This window comes from Acanthopagrus latus, chromosome 20 (genome assembly GCF_904848185.1).
Source record: "Acanthopagrus latus isolate v.2019 chromosome 20, fAcaLat1.1, whole genome shotgun sequence".
NCBI lineage: Eukaryota > Metazoa > Chordata > Actinopteri > Spariformes > Sparidae > Acanthopagrus > Acanthopagrus latus.
In genome coordinates this window covers 14,850,320-14,864,595 of record NC_051058.1, presented here as the reverse complement: position 1 = coordinate 14,864,595, position 14,276 = coordinate 14,850,320, and the positions used below count along the sequence as shown (strand labels likewise).

General features: G+C 46.4%; 3 protein-coding genes across 11 annotated transcripts in view; 2 read left to right on the top strand and 1 right to left on the bottom strand.

Moving 5' to 3' along the window:
• Nucleotides 1-721: 721 nt before the first annotated feature.
• On the top strand, nt 722-2,197 carry LOC119010314 (dual specificity phosphatase DUPD1-like). Its single transcript, XM_037082362.1, has 3 exons — nt 722-1,196; nt 1,436-1,653; nt 1,805-2,197. The coding sequence occupies exons 1-3, from the start codon at nt 1,069-1,071 to the stop codon at nt 2,041-2,043; spliced, it is 585 nt and encodes a 194-aa protein (XP_036938257.1). The 5' UTR covers nt 722-1,068; the 3' UTR covers nt 2,044-2,197.
• A 1,494-nt stretch (nt 2,198-3,691) lies between these two features.
• On the top strand, nt 3,692-7,621 carry dusp29 (dual specificity phosphatase 29). Its single transcript, XM_037082358.1, has 3 exons — nt 3,692-4,722; nt 4,826-5,049; nt 5,708-7,621. Exons 1-3 carry the CDS (start codon nt 4,541-4,543, stop codon nt 5,920-5,922), a joined length of 621 nt encoding a protein of 206 aa, XP_036938253.1. The 5' UTR covers nt 3,692-4,540; the 3' UTR covers nt 5,923-7,621.
• kat6b (K(lysine) acetyltransferase 6B) overlaps nt 6,928-14,276 on the bottom strand; it is a 25,633-nt gene continuing 18,284 nt past the window's right edge. For all 9 annotated transcript variants that reach the window (XM_037082349.1, XM_037082352.1, XM_037082350.1 and 6 more), the window contains 5 exons: nt 13,488-13,719; nt 13,064-13,223; nt 12,348-12,635; nt 11,189-11,480; nt 6,928-11,066 (listed from right to left, as the gene is read on the bottom strand). In XM_037082349.1, coding sequence (XP_036938244.1) covers nt 8,218-11,066; nt 11,189-11,480; nt 12,348-12,635; nt 13,064-13,223; nt 13,488-13,719 — 3,821 coding nt within the window. In that variant the 3' untranslated portion in view covers nt 6,928-8,217. The remainder of the gene's footprint in view (nt 11,067-11,188; nt 11,481-12,347; nt 12,636-13,063; nt 13,224-13,487; nt 13,720-14,276) is intronic.

Here is a 14,276-nt window from a genome sequence, read left to right as displayed (position 1 = left end):
CCGTGTACTTATGTAAAAATCATTTTAATGGAAACAGCTCTGCATGTCAACATGGGTATTTCCCCTGATTATTAGGTCAAAACCTGTTAAAAACCGCTGTGCTGCATCTTAATCCATGTTGAAGGGACGCATATTAATAAGCCCCAAAATCATTACCGGGCAGAACGCCTCCTTTTCATCTCGCCTCTTACTTAACATGCATTTGACCGTTTATATTACCATGACGAATGGGCAAACTCTGGTGCTGGTGAAGATCATGTAATATGAGAGAAAGCAACTACTAAATGAACCTCGAGGTGAGCTTGTGTTGGCTCAAACTACTGTAGTTTGCTGATCTCAACAGTTTAAAGGGTGAAACCGTTTCCCTGAGCGTGCTCAGTGATGTTTGTCTGACTCAGAGCGACTCTCTAGGAATGGAAAATGTCTGGAAGTGGCTTCAGATTAAACCACAGTGTCCACAAATCCATAATAATGAAGAGATGTGTGACAAAATTTGACATGTTGACGCGTGACAAGTGTTTTTCTCTAGAAAGAATAATACCAACGACATGCTTTAAAAATCTCTATATTAGGTACAAAGTTGCTGTCGACTCGATGCGGCGACCCTGATAATAATCCCTCTCCCTGTTTTGAATCATTTACACCAGTACAACTGTAAACACTGCTGTGGCTGTGTAGCTGAAGTTGTCACCACACGAGCAGCCTGGCTTCTGTCACAGTCATCCGAGGGAATAAATAGTCCATGCAGACTTTGGCATCTTCAGCTGTCTCATTCCAGGGGGGCTCAGCCTTTGAACAACACTGATACTCTGCTCAGATGGAAGAACAGAGCGAGCTGTACCAATAAGGTTAGAGTTTACTGGAGTTCCTTTCCAAAAGCCTACAGGGAGGAAAAACTAGCCGGAAAAAAAATAAATAAATAAAAGCAGCGACAACTTCTCAGATTTTTCCATCCAGGCACATCGAGTGTTTGAGGGCGGGGAGAGTGATCTCACTGTTATCAGCGTGTTGGGTTCACATCTAATTTGTGATAATCATCCAGCGACAAGTGAAGTGAAAGATGCAGATATGAGCCCAGAGGAGGAGCCAGAGTATCAAACACCGCCCACCTGCGATCTGCTCGGCCTTCTGCTGAAGAACAGACGCCCCACCGGAGCTGTCAACGAGGTTTGGCCCAACCTCTACGTCGGAGATGCGTAAGTGACATTCTCACTTCGGGGGCCCCCTCCTGCAATATGCTGATTCTGGTTGAGATAACTGTCGCTGCAAACAAGTCCTGTGTTTTTGGCCAGCTGATTTGGATGAATATGAAAAAAAAAAAAAAAGAAATCTGTACATTTGAGTCACCGGTGATGCGCCTGCACACATATGCTGGCGGGCGAGAAACCACCACCGAGGGCCTCACTCCCGGTGTCGTCTCCCGTGTCTTTGACAGGGCCACGGCTCGGGACAAAAGCCTGTTGGCGGGTCTGGGAGTAACACATGTGGTGAACGCCGCAGATGGCCCCCAGCATATTGACACCGGGCCACGTTTCTACGAAGACACCGGCATTCTGTATCATGGAGTCGAAGCACCAGACAGTAAAGAGTTTGACTTGAGCCCGTTCTTCGCCGAGACGGCCGATTTTATTCACGGTGCCTTGAGGCGGGAAGGTACGAACCCACAGGAAAACACCAGGAACACAAACGACGAGGGGTGTAATAAAACTGTATAGTATGGCACAATATGTCAGGGTATAGAAATGTGGCGAGGTTGTCGATTAAGCTGACATTTTGAAGCCGTTCTGCCTCTTGTTCCATGCAGGTAAGGTGCTCGTCCACTGTGCCCGAGGAGTCAGCCGCTCAGCGACTCTGACGCTGGCCTTCCTCATGATCAAAGAAGGACTTACCCTCGTCGAGGCCGTGGAAGCCGTTCGCAGGCACAGAAACATCCTTCCAAACGTTGGGTTTCTGAATCAGCTCTGTCGCCTGGACTCTTCCCTGGCCCTGCAGAGGAAACCTACCTGGCATCAAGGAGCGGAGAGGCAGCGCCTCAGGCGATAAAAAAACTTCCTCTAACGCGAATGTTTTAAAATCTTTAAGGATGATTTCACAACCTGAATCTGTTTAATACAAATCATCGACCTGCTTTATTTCTACCATCCAGGTTGTCGCCGGTTTTGAGTGTATGTACAAGATAAAAACACGTTTTTTTTCACACTGTTGTGTCATTCAGCACATTATGCAGCCACATTCTTCTTCAAACAATACACGCAGATCTGATTTTCAGCTGTGAATTACAAAGCTCGATTAAATGTCAAGTGCCTGTTCAAGAGAGCTGCCGATGTAAAACCGAGACCTGGGCTCAAGTCAGACTAACAAACAATGACACAAAACTCTCCGCTGTGCTTTAACTCGCGCCTTGACTTGGACTCGTCTTGAATAACTTGAGACTTGAGACTGTGACTTGTCTGGCACTATCTGACTTGCATCTCGAATCACCCCATGCACTGCCTCAAACTAGTCTTGAATGACTTCATACTTGGCTGCGACTCATTTCAAACGTCTTGTGATTGACTCGTCTAAAAGTGACTTGTGACACGACTTGGACTTGTCTCATATCCCTTGAGACTTGGATGAGTCTTGAGTGACTTGAGACTCGGTCTCAAATTTCTTAAAACATGACATGACTCAAGACTCGAAATTGAGCTGACACTCGGACCATGAACTTGTCATGCCATGAACTTTGTCTCAAGTGACTTGTGACTATTGGAATCAGAGCGACTTGTTTCCAATTACTTACGACTTGCTTGGACTTGTTCTAGACAACACGAGACTTGCCCTGATAGACCTCAGACGTGACCCTGGACTAGTCGACTTGAAACGGAGGATGCGCGACAACCAGAACAGACTTTTGCACGGGCGTGATTTCAACGCAGTGTCTGTCTGCCATGCTGGAAAGAAATCCATCAAAAAACACTCAGCAAAACTGTAATTTGTAGCGAAGAAGCTGAAACACATCCGGAAGCACTGATGTGGCTCTTTAAGCTTACGTGTGATTCACAGCACAATCAATATCACAGAGGCCATTAACCCGAATGTAGCGCAACTGCAAAAAAAAAAAGCCCCGCTGCACTTGAACAACACGAAAGACAGCGTATTCCTATAAATAAACGATGCTCCGCTTATATATTCACATTGCTCAAAAACACTGTGTCTTAACTGCTGCGATCCGCCGTCGTACAGTCAGAAACTGTGATGTCTAAAGAGGCTTGATACGAGGGATGATAAAAATATGCCGGCGTGGTTCTGAGTGTGTATACAGATTCAGGTCAGACTTTGAAAAGAGATGAAACGCTGAAGCCATCTTAATAAGAGATGCTCTCCAGAGCACACTGGGAGAAAGAGAGAGGGAGAGAGAGAGATGGAGAGAGAGAGAGAGAGAGAGAGAGAGAGAGAGAGGGAGAGAGAGATGCTGTCAAAATAAAAGGAATTGGATATCACAGGTTTAATGATTTCACTGTCAGAATGAATGATGGCAGAGTATGAAGATATGAGGGAAAAATAAAGGAGTCTGATGGTGTGAAAACTCTGTCTGACATGTTAGCAGCTTCATCCAGCCATTCCGCAATACAGTCATCATCACACTCTCACTTTGGGGGCTTGCATTTAGATCACTGAATGGACCATGCATATCATATAACGGTCGGTGGAGGGAGGGGAGGGGAATCAAAGACATGTGCCATCCTGTGAAAAACCTCATCTGTCTAACAGTCTGACACATTTCACTTCTCTTCTGGCCCCCGCGAGAGGCTCCAGAAAAACGCAGAACATCCTGAACGGGTGTTGGGGAGGCGAGCGCTTACACACGGGTTTTTCTCCTCCGGCGGCATCTGAAGATATGCAGAGAGGCTGAGAGAGACTGACACAATTTCAAGGAGTCGTTCATACGGCTGAGCAAAAAAAAAAAAAAAGGAAGAAGAAGAAGCTCAGAGTGTCCTGTTCACTCCAGTGAATATGGGTATCCTTTGGCAAGTGCAAAGTTTGGATAAGCACGGCTTCCTGCCAGCAGTGGAGATTAAAGTTGTGTGTTTAGAAGTGGATGGCAGGGACTGGGCTGGGTGGAAGTTTTCCCCACAGGCAAGGGAACGTGGCAGCTAAGGTCAGGGGCCCGCCACATCACAGCCCTAAAAATATCCTCCACATTTGATGCCCGTCACAGAGCGGTTATACAATCTGTGCCCTGACTTGAGCCTGCCAGAATTAAACCTCGCCGTGTTCTGCCTTTAAGGGCTGCCTCCCAACAAGCTGCCAGAAACGATGAAAACAAAACTTTCAGGAGCAGGAAGGCGACGGGCTTCGATCCGTCGGTGAGCGGTGCTGGAGACGCGCGCGAGAAACAAAAACAAACAGAGCTGAGCTTCTTTTTTTTCACAGTTGCAGAGGAAAGCAAAGTGGAAGCAGGAAAGAAAGAAAAAAAATAAGAAAAGAGCTAGTGCGGTATTTCTTTTTCCCCCCTTAAGCTAATAAATCATGTGTGAAGGGAAGCCACGGTGAGAAAATGGCTTCTCACAAGTCAAAGACTGGCACCAAGATAAATGTTACAAAGGCGGCGGAGGAATCCAGTCCGGGGGATGAATACGTCACACCTGGGGGCTATGAGCTGGAGAAAATCCTCAACCGAGGGAGTGTGGCTTATACTCATGTCAACGAGGTCTGGCCTAATGTCTACATCGGGGACGAGTAAGTAAAAAAAAAAAAAAAAAAAAAAAAAAAAGTATTGAATTACCAAACTGGATCAAATAATGGAGGATTAAAATACATTCACACTGGTTTTTCTATGCAGGGAGACGGCAAAGGACAAGTGTAATCTGAAGAGGTTGGGGATTACACACGTCCTGAACGCAGCAGAGGGCACGTGGAACAACGTGGACACCGGGGCTGGTTACTATGGTGACATGGACATCGTCTACTACGGGGTGGTGGCAGAAGACGTGGCGACCTTTAACCTCAGCCAGTATTTCTTCTCCGCCTCGGAGTTCATCAGAGAAACGCTGAGAAATCCTCAGAGTAAGACAGCTTAAAGGGTCATTTCAGCCTTTTCACATACAAATTGGTATCTTGTCTCGATGGTTTGGGTCTTAAAGGTGTGATGGTGACCCAAACACCCGAAGAGCTGGTACTTCAAGATTTGGGAAATCCAAAACGTCTCGGAGTGAGACTCAAAAATCAACCATCTTTCTCTAGAATTGCCTGTTACACCTTTAACGGCTGGGCTTTGAGACTATAGTGTGGAAACATCCACCGTCACCCGAGTATGTGAGGTGAAAAAAGCTCAAAACATATTTTCGTCTTAGCAACACTTTGAGCACCACAATTTGATTTCCCTTCACCGTATTGTGTGATATAATCCCTTGGACTTCACCCACCATCCTTTTATCTTGGCATGAAAGCAGCTCTCATTTGTGCAGCACAAATAAATAAATAAATAAAAAAAACCTACTTTGAAAAACTCATTGTGTGTTTTTCATGAACAGTGTCCAGGTTTCAAGTTGTCTTTAAAGGATAAGGTCACCCAAAAATTTTATCCAGTCATTATCTACTGACCCCTCATGCTGATATAAAGTTTTGCACAAACTTTTCCTTTTCCAACTACAAATAAAATTTAATGGCAGAAAGCTTTCATGGCTAAGCTTTTCCCCTTAATGTGTGTTTCATGTACCTCCAGATAAACTGCTGGTGCACTGTGTGATGGGGAGGAGTCGGTCCGCCACACTTTTCCTCGCCTACCTCATGATCTGCGAGAACATGACGGTGGTCGACGCCATCGAGCATGTGAAGAAACGCAGGCGGATCATCCCCAACTGGGGCTTCCTGAAACAGCTCAGAGAGCTGGACATGCACCTCCTGGAGAGCAGAGGGGAGCTTACAGAGCAGAGCTGATTGTAGGACACGCGGGGCAAGCTGAGCCTCAGGCCAAGCCTCAGGTCACTGAAGTTGAATGTCAAGTCATTTGAGAAGTCCAAGAAAAGTCTGAAGTCATTGGGGTGAAATAAAAGCCTCTGGTCATTCAAGACAAGCGCAAGACACGTTAAGTGTCAAGTTGAAGTCAAGTACATCAGAGACAATATCGAGTCAAGTCTGAGTCAAACCCAAAGAAACTATACATGTATATATAGATGTTAGTCAAGCACCGGGATCAGGACTACCAAGGGTCTCAAGTTAAGTCCAAGCCGAGTCTCAAGTAATTTTATGCCAAGTCCTAGTCAAATTTCAAGTCAGTTTAGTCCAGTTTAGGTCTTCAGATGACTTTTGGTAAGTCATTATCTATCCCAGAGAACTCCAAATCAAGTCAAAAGAAATCAAAACAAGCCCCGGTCGAGTCTAAAGTGAATTAACACAAGCTAAAGTCAAGGCTCAAGTCTTTCTAGGTGTGTAAGTAAGTCAAGATGCAAGAGGTCTGTGAATACTGTCCATGGATATGACATTTTTTAACATTTTCCCTTTAAAGTTGTGTAGACAATGTTTTTGTTGGTTTTTTGTTTTTTTTTTAAATTGCCTCAAAATTAAATATAAAATGTGTATGACCATGTGAGGCCTGTTTGTTGTTGTACCATTTGTTTATTTTTTTCCTTTTTCTTCTTCATTTTAACATTTCTTGAGTTTAACCTGGTAAAAACCGAAGAAGACAACGTTTTGCTTTGAAGTTTCATGTCCAGTTTGGCGAGGGTGAAATCTCACATAACTCAAGTCTAAGAGCAGTCGAGTCCAAGTCAAGATTCTTTTTTGTTTTACCACTTATTTTTTATTTGTAAAATACTTTTCTGCAGGAGAAAATAACAGCTGCCTGGATTACTACGGATTCAAACTCCATCATTGCAAACTCATACTGTGACTCGCCTCAGGCTAATAAAAACGCTTCAAAATTAAAAGGAGAACAATCAAGTACATGGTCAATCATAATTTATTCTTATGCTAAAATGTACAGCATTTTAAGTAACTGACAAAAGGAGAAAAGTCATAAATACAAGAATGTCATTCTGTCCGATTTTTGTGCACATAGCCAGGTATTTCCCCCCTGTTCTTACCAGCAACTCTGTACAGGTACAAAGGCTACAAAAGAGCAATATAAACAAAAACACAAGTACAAGTTGCGTTTTACATGCAATCCATTAGCTTAGTTTGGTCTATTCACAGGCTCTATTCTTCTACACTTCGGTAAAATATAAATCCAACATTTTATAAAGATAGAAAACAAATCTACAGATGGAATGAAAACGTAGCTTTAAAGGCATTATGTAAAATATCGACTTTGGACTAAATTTATATTTTCTTTATTGTTATTCATCGTTATAATCATTTAGTTCTTTTTAAATTCTGCCACACTTCTGGACATTTTGAAATGTTTTAGAATTTTTCAGGGTACAAACACTGAGATATGCTTTGTTATTTTTGACAGAAATCAGTCTGCTTTATTAAACAGAAAGCTGCCTCAAGGAGATCTGTTACAAAAGACTTCAGAATTATACATACATAGCAATAAAACCTCTCAAACCGAACAGAAAACAGGACTAAGTTTACATTTTTTTACATTATTAGAATTAACAAAATATAGTTTCATCTTTCTCCCTGTGGAGGGAAACCTAATAAAGGCCAGATATCTTTAAAATGGCTTGCTATTAAGCACAACACTTGTACAGTACTACTCAATGCACTGTCACTAACAGAGACTGAAGCATGCTAGTTGTCACTTTACAAAATAAGTACAATAATTTAAATATACAAAGGCATGAGTATAGTACAAACTAATTGTCAGCACTGTTAGACAGGTACACTGAACAGGTTCAAACAGCCACTAACTCCACTTGTAGCAGGCACATTAAATGGCTTCATTTGAGGCTGCTACACGACTGCAAGACCACTGATGAAATCTCTACCTCTGAGCTCTGAACCCGCCCTGCTCTAAAGACACATCAGAGACACTAACACTAATTAAATAGATTTTCATCGTAATGATGTAAGGCTTCCCATTTGGAGAAACAAAAATACTTTTTAACATTAGCTTCAAAGTTTACTCATTGATGAAAATTTTTGCATTCTTTCCAAGTGCTGCTGCTGGTTTTTAAGTAATAAACAATAACAAAAAGACACCAAAAAGAGGAAAACAAAAAGGCCAGATCAGTGCATCTTTAAACAGCAAAATGCACGTGAGAAGAAACTGCTCAGTCCTGCGGACAGTTACCGCCTGATGAAAGGCCCCTTCAGGGACTGCTTGGACATGCCAGTGTTCATGTAACCATGGTGACCAGCTGGAGTGTACACCATGTTGCCATGTGGTGGAGCCTGCATGGGCTGCTGGGGGTATGGCTGTGTTCCCATCATTCCCATCTGCATAGAGTACTGGGGTGACTGGTTCATATAGGCATGGTTGCCATGGTAGCCACTGTTCATCATGGGCTGGCTCATGCTGTAGCCGTTCATGGCGTTGAGGGAGGACATGTTCATGGAGTTGACGTTGTAGGCTGGTGCCGGCATGATGTTCACGCTCATGTTCATGCGTGGCATGGCAGCCAGCGTCCTGGAAGGCGCCTGCATGGCCACAGTCTGTGGCGGCCGGGCGTACATCTGCTGCTGGTGGTGCGACAGCGGGGCCGACTTGGAGCGTGATGAGATGTGACTCTTGGAGGCCATTTGGGGCTGGATCCGCTGTGAGGGCGGGATGCCCATGTTACGCTGTAGCATCATGGGTGGCGGGGAGCTGAGATTCGGGGGCGGGGTCATGGTGGCCTGCACCTGTGGGTTGGGGACTCGATGTGGCGTCTGGGATAAAGAGACCAGGCTGGAGTGCTGAGACGACAGCGATGGGGTGTTTGCATAAGATGTGATGGGGTGTGAGGCCGAGTGGTTGAAAGGCAGCGAGTGAGGATGGTCTATGAACGTGTTGGTGAACTGCTGCAGTTTAGCCAGACTGAGGCCTGACGACTGCGAGTAGTGCCCGCTGCCATACTCCCCCTGGTGGTTGATCCTCTCGTAGAGGGCGAAGTTCGGGTTGCCAGATTCAGGGATGTCTGCCAGCTGCATGGTGGTGGTGAAGTTGGTGGGGATGGCACACTGCGCCATGGACTGCTGCTGGCTGTGCTGACTGTGTTGATTGTGAAGGCTATGCTGAGCGTGCTGATTGTGCTGGCTGAGCTGATTGTGCTGCAGGTGGTGATTGTGGTGGTGACTATGCTGGTTGTGGGGATTGTGTTGACTGTGCTGGCTTAGCTGATTGTGTGGACCGTGCTGATTGTGTTGGCTGTGCTGATTGTGTGGGCCGTGCCTGCTGTGAGAGTTGTGTTGACTGTGTTGGCTGTGCTGGCTGCGCTGGCTGTGTTGACTGTGCTGGCTGTGCTGGCTGTTGCTGGGGGGCCTCTCCACCACCACACAGCCCTGTGGCGACTTGACGTTGCAGTGCGGCGGCGAGCTCAGGCTGTTCTGCTGAATCATCCCACAGCTGCCGGGGTTGACGGCGGCCATTTGCTGGCTCACGGCACAGCTGCTCTGGGCCAGGCCACTAGGAGGGATGCTGCCATAGGAGCAGCTGTTCTGGGAGGGGCCTGCCCCACAGATGCTGCCGCCCATGGTCGAGTCGTAGCTGCTGGGGTTCTCGTAGTTCTCTGTGGTGCTCTCGATGCTGCCGAGATCACTGAAGCCGCTGTCCACAACCTGCTGCGAATGATCCGACACCGACGGAACATCCATCATGGGGCTCGTCTCCATGTTGTGGAGCGAGGGCACTGAGATGGCACTGTGGTCAGGGCTGATCTGAGTGTAGCCACTCTCAAGGATGGAGACAGCCGGACTGTTAACAGAGCGTACCGACTGACTGGGATGGGACTGCGCCGAGGAAAGCGGGCTGCTGTGGTCTGACTGGGGGCAGTCATCCAGCGTGGTGAGCTGGGGGCTCTGGGCCACGTGGGTGTACGTCTGCAGGGTCCTGCAGGGCTCCTGGGTCTCCACACAATCCTGGAAAACATTCTCCCGCTCTGTCTCCTGCGTCAAGGACTGAACAGCTTGGGCTGTCTCTGAGTCAATCTCTGTACAGACTGGAGGGTCCTCCCTCAGCACGGGACTGAGCGCTGGCCTCTCTACAGGCTGAGGAGGTGGGGGATCTGGACATGGACTGGGCGCACTCTCTTCCTCTGACTCAGAGTCTGCAGGGTTATCGGAGTCTACAGCTGCTACTGAAGCCACTGCTACTGCTTCAGGTTGTGGTGTTGCTACTGTCGTTTCCGTCACTGCCTCCTGGATGCTTTCTGCAGCAGTAGCTGGCTCCTCTTCACTGCACGGTACTGTAGAAACCTGCTGACTCAATTCAGAGTCATTGTCTTCTTTTGGATCTAAAAAAGGTTCAGTGCATTCGGGTATTTCTTTCGCACTCTCTTCCAACTCTGCTTTGCAGTTCTCAGGTTCTGCTGGCTTGCTGTGACTGTCATCTTCATCATCTGCATCCTGATCCTCGATTTGAGTTCTCTGCCCATCCTCCTCCTCATCTTCCTCATTGTCATTCTCTAGCGATACAGCACCCTCTGTGCTGTGTTCCACATCTTTGGCTGGAGAGTCCTGTCCGTGTTCACTCTCTTGGTCTTGCTGATCATCTTCAGGTGGTTCTGGGGAGTCATCTCTGTCTTCAGGCGTGGGGGACATGGCGCCGGGAGAGGCAGCAGGTGAGCACACCGGAGAAGCCACGGGAGATCCTTCAGGGGAGCTCGACTTCTGAGAGCCAATGTCAGCAAGACTTGGGGGCTCAGAAAAGGACCTCTCTAGAGTTATGTCTGGACTAGTGGAGCCTCTGCCTGCTTTGCTGCCCTCGTCTGCACTGACAAGATCCTGGTCAGGTTCCTCTTTTGCTTCTTCAGTCTGAATGTGGTGCTGCTCTGCCTCCATTGGGGTTTCAGGGGGTGTGTAGAGGTTGAGCTTGAAGCCCATCTTCCGCTCATTCTTTAATCTCCATTTAGGAGGGCCACGTTTCACTCCTTTCGGCCAGCCTTTCTTCCGTTTCACTGGACGGGGTCTGCTGGGTCTCTTAGAGAGGACGTCAGCTCCTTCAGAAAATAAATAAAAACACTTTACTTCTTTGCCAGAGGGAGAGAACAAACTGCTGAACATAAATTCATGAGAAATTATGTAATACAGAGTATTTTTACAACCATCAAGATGCAAATACCTTCATTCCAGTGTTCAAGCTTGTCTTTCTGTGCATTTTTCTCCAGCCTTGGGCGACCTCTCCGGCGTTTCACTGGTGTAATCGGTGTCTTGTCCTCCTGTTCCTCCTCCTCCTCTTCTTCCTCCATCTCGCCCACTCTGCAGGTGCGCTCCAACAAGGGCATAGGTCGCTCATCCTCTGAGTTTTCAAACGGCTCGTTCAGCACCTCAGTTGTCTCAGAGATGGTTTCTGTTGTAACACTGCTGTTTATTCTCTTCCTTTTACGCCCTCTCTTCTTGAGCACAATGGTTCTCTGAAACACAAATAAAAGAAGAACCAGTGAAAAACAGAATAAAACCTCCATCAGAGTAGAGTACTTTTGTAAAAACTGAAAACTAGGGCACTAGGTGGATGACCTCCATGTGGATATAGCAGGAATTCATTCAGGCTTTTGTGCTAAATGTAAAATGTTAAAACCGCACTGTAAGACTAAATGTTTGAGAAATGCAGCCTGGTGTGGAAAACCACAAATGAGACAGGCAGAGTAAGCAGAAACCACAGTCTATATTTTACATTCTCCAGTTGTTTCCCACTGGCTGCCTCCGACTGAATCGCTCGCCTCTCCGAAATCCTTCACAAGAAGAATGTGAAATCAATACTGTAACTAATGCACTAAATAAACTCGAACAGCCAGTGTCGTTCTGTTCTGGTTCTCACACTGTTTCTGTTGAAAAGGTCTCCCTGACATCATGCACCGGGCTGTAATATTATCTCCAGCACAAGGGGGCAGTGCCATATAGACAGAACAGATGTGAAAAGCACAGAGGAGGGCAGTAAATTAACCATGACCACTGACAATAGTACAAGGTTTAGCCTGCACAGTCTCGACACCAGCAGTGAAAACACAATCTATTATCTACAGCTGCAGGCACACAGGGAGGCTCCAGATGACAGGAGGAAGCCACTGAACCCTCCACTGAATTCATGAATATTTATCAAACCTTTCCATCTCACCAGAGTATACAACATGGCCCCTAATGAAGGAAAACACCTAATGATATACATTTAATTCCACTTTGTCCTCGAATAAAACTCAAGATAATCAATGAGATAATCCCGCTGGGGGACTTGTAGTGATGCAAAAGGAGCATGATTCACAACAACAAACAATAAAAGTCACCTTTCTCTTGGCTGCGAGCATTGCATGGGCTTTTGTCAGGATGGGTGGTGAGCCATCAGAGCAATCAGAATCGTCCTCATCATCATCGTCGTCATCGGCTTCGTCATCGCTCACTTCTTGCGACTGCTGGATGCGCCTGGTCCAGGACAGCGCGGGGCGGCGTTCATAGGTCCTGTAGGGAACCTTGCAGTGGACCTTCGTGAGAGGTTGCCTGCTACTGTGAGTCATCATGTAGCCCTCCCTCTCCTCCTTCTCCCAGCAACTGGCCTGCTCCTTCAGCCGCTCAGCCTGGTAATTAAACAGACAAGACGCATTATCTCTGGGAAAGGCGCACGCACGGCTCCAACATCTGAGCAATGAGGCTAATGGGAAAACAAGAGATTGGAATTAGCATCATGACAAATGAATCACTGTAGGTTCCTCCTGATAATAAGAACAGCATCCTGATTGGATGCCTGCCCGTCATGGAAGAAACATTTCCGTTAAGTAACCGTGGAAAGATTGCATTTCATGGAATATTCAGCACTATCAATTATGTAGTGAGCTGATTTAGGGCAATTTTGCACAACATTAGATGCCTGCTGACAGCGAGAATGCATTTCCATTTAATGGCCTCTCTTTGAACTCTCCAGCTAATCAAACAAACATCCAATAACAGCATTGTTGGCAAGTGTAAACAAATAACTAGTTTGCCCTAAATGAGCGAGGGAACCTACATCCATCTCTGCCTCCCTCTCCTCCTCAGACAGGACTGCGTTGAGAGTCGTGGAGGGTGTCCAGCGTAGGGAGTCGGGGTCCACCTCATTCCGGCGTGGGTTAGCCCTCAGGCTGTCCATGTGCCTCTGGATCAATCGCTCTCGTCTGATCAACACGATCCTAGGTCACAATGAGAAAAGCCAGGCACAGAAGTGTGAAGCGCTAAGAGACAGAAGGTGATGTGTGGTTAAATACAAGCACAAAGACGAGCTCTTTGGGATAGCAGGTGCTCCATGTCCTTGGGGGTGCTTAACCTGACTTACTTCTGTCAATATTCAGCGGCATTAATGGATATGCTGTTAAAAATATCCGCTGGCCTGGATAAGTCAGACGGCATACAGAAGCACGGCACAGGCTCAAGGAGACTGCGGCTCGGAAACTGACCTGCCATCCTGTCTGTCAATCATGCCAAGCTGCTGGAGAGTAGCGGCGATGTCATGTGGACACATCCCAGTGGCCCTGCTTATTCCTTTAACACTGATGTGTTTATCTGGGTGCTTATAAAGGTACTCCAGTATGACACTTTTCCAATATGCCAGGTAGGATAAGCGACCCAGATCTGACAGCGGTTTCTCCGGGGAGCCGGCTTGTCCTTCTTGCCTGGTGAGAAGGTAACCTAAAAAGACAAGATTCAAACAAAAACAAAATGCTTTAGTCAAGCTGGAGGCTGCCGCTGCTGCGTTTATTTCAGATTGCAATTCAGTCCCTACACCCCCTCCCTTATGGATTTCATATTCATGTAAGGATGTGACACCAAACCCTGGTTGGGATTTCACCTTCAAATAGTATAAAGGGAGGCGAGGCAATCAGTTTTTCTCTCCTTCAACCTCTGTCAGAAGCTATGATACATGCTGGCAAGGGCAACAAAGGAGGTTGAACGAGGGGAGTAAAGAGGAAACAAAGCGACAGAGCGAAACAGAGAAGCAGCTGGATGTCATTGCTCACAAGAGACTACACTTAGGAGAGATAACGAACAGGAGGAAAAAAAAAACCTAATACTAATATGTATCTGTGTGTAATTAGTTTTATAGCAGCCCTGTCAAGGGTCATCCATTATGAGCGGCATGAAATTAATTAATGCCTTTTAATGTGCACCCACTACCGAGAACCAAACAAGCAAATCTAATCACCAAACAGTGAACACATAATATTCCAGTAATCATGACAATATTC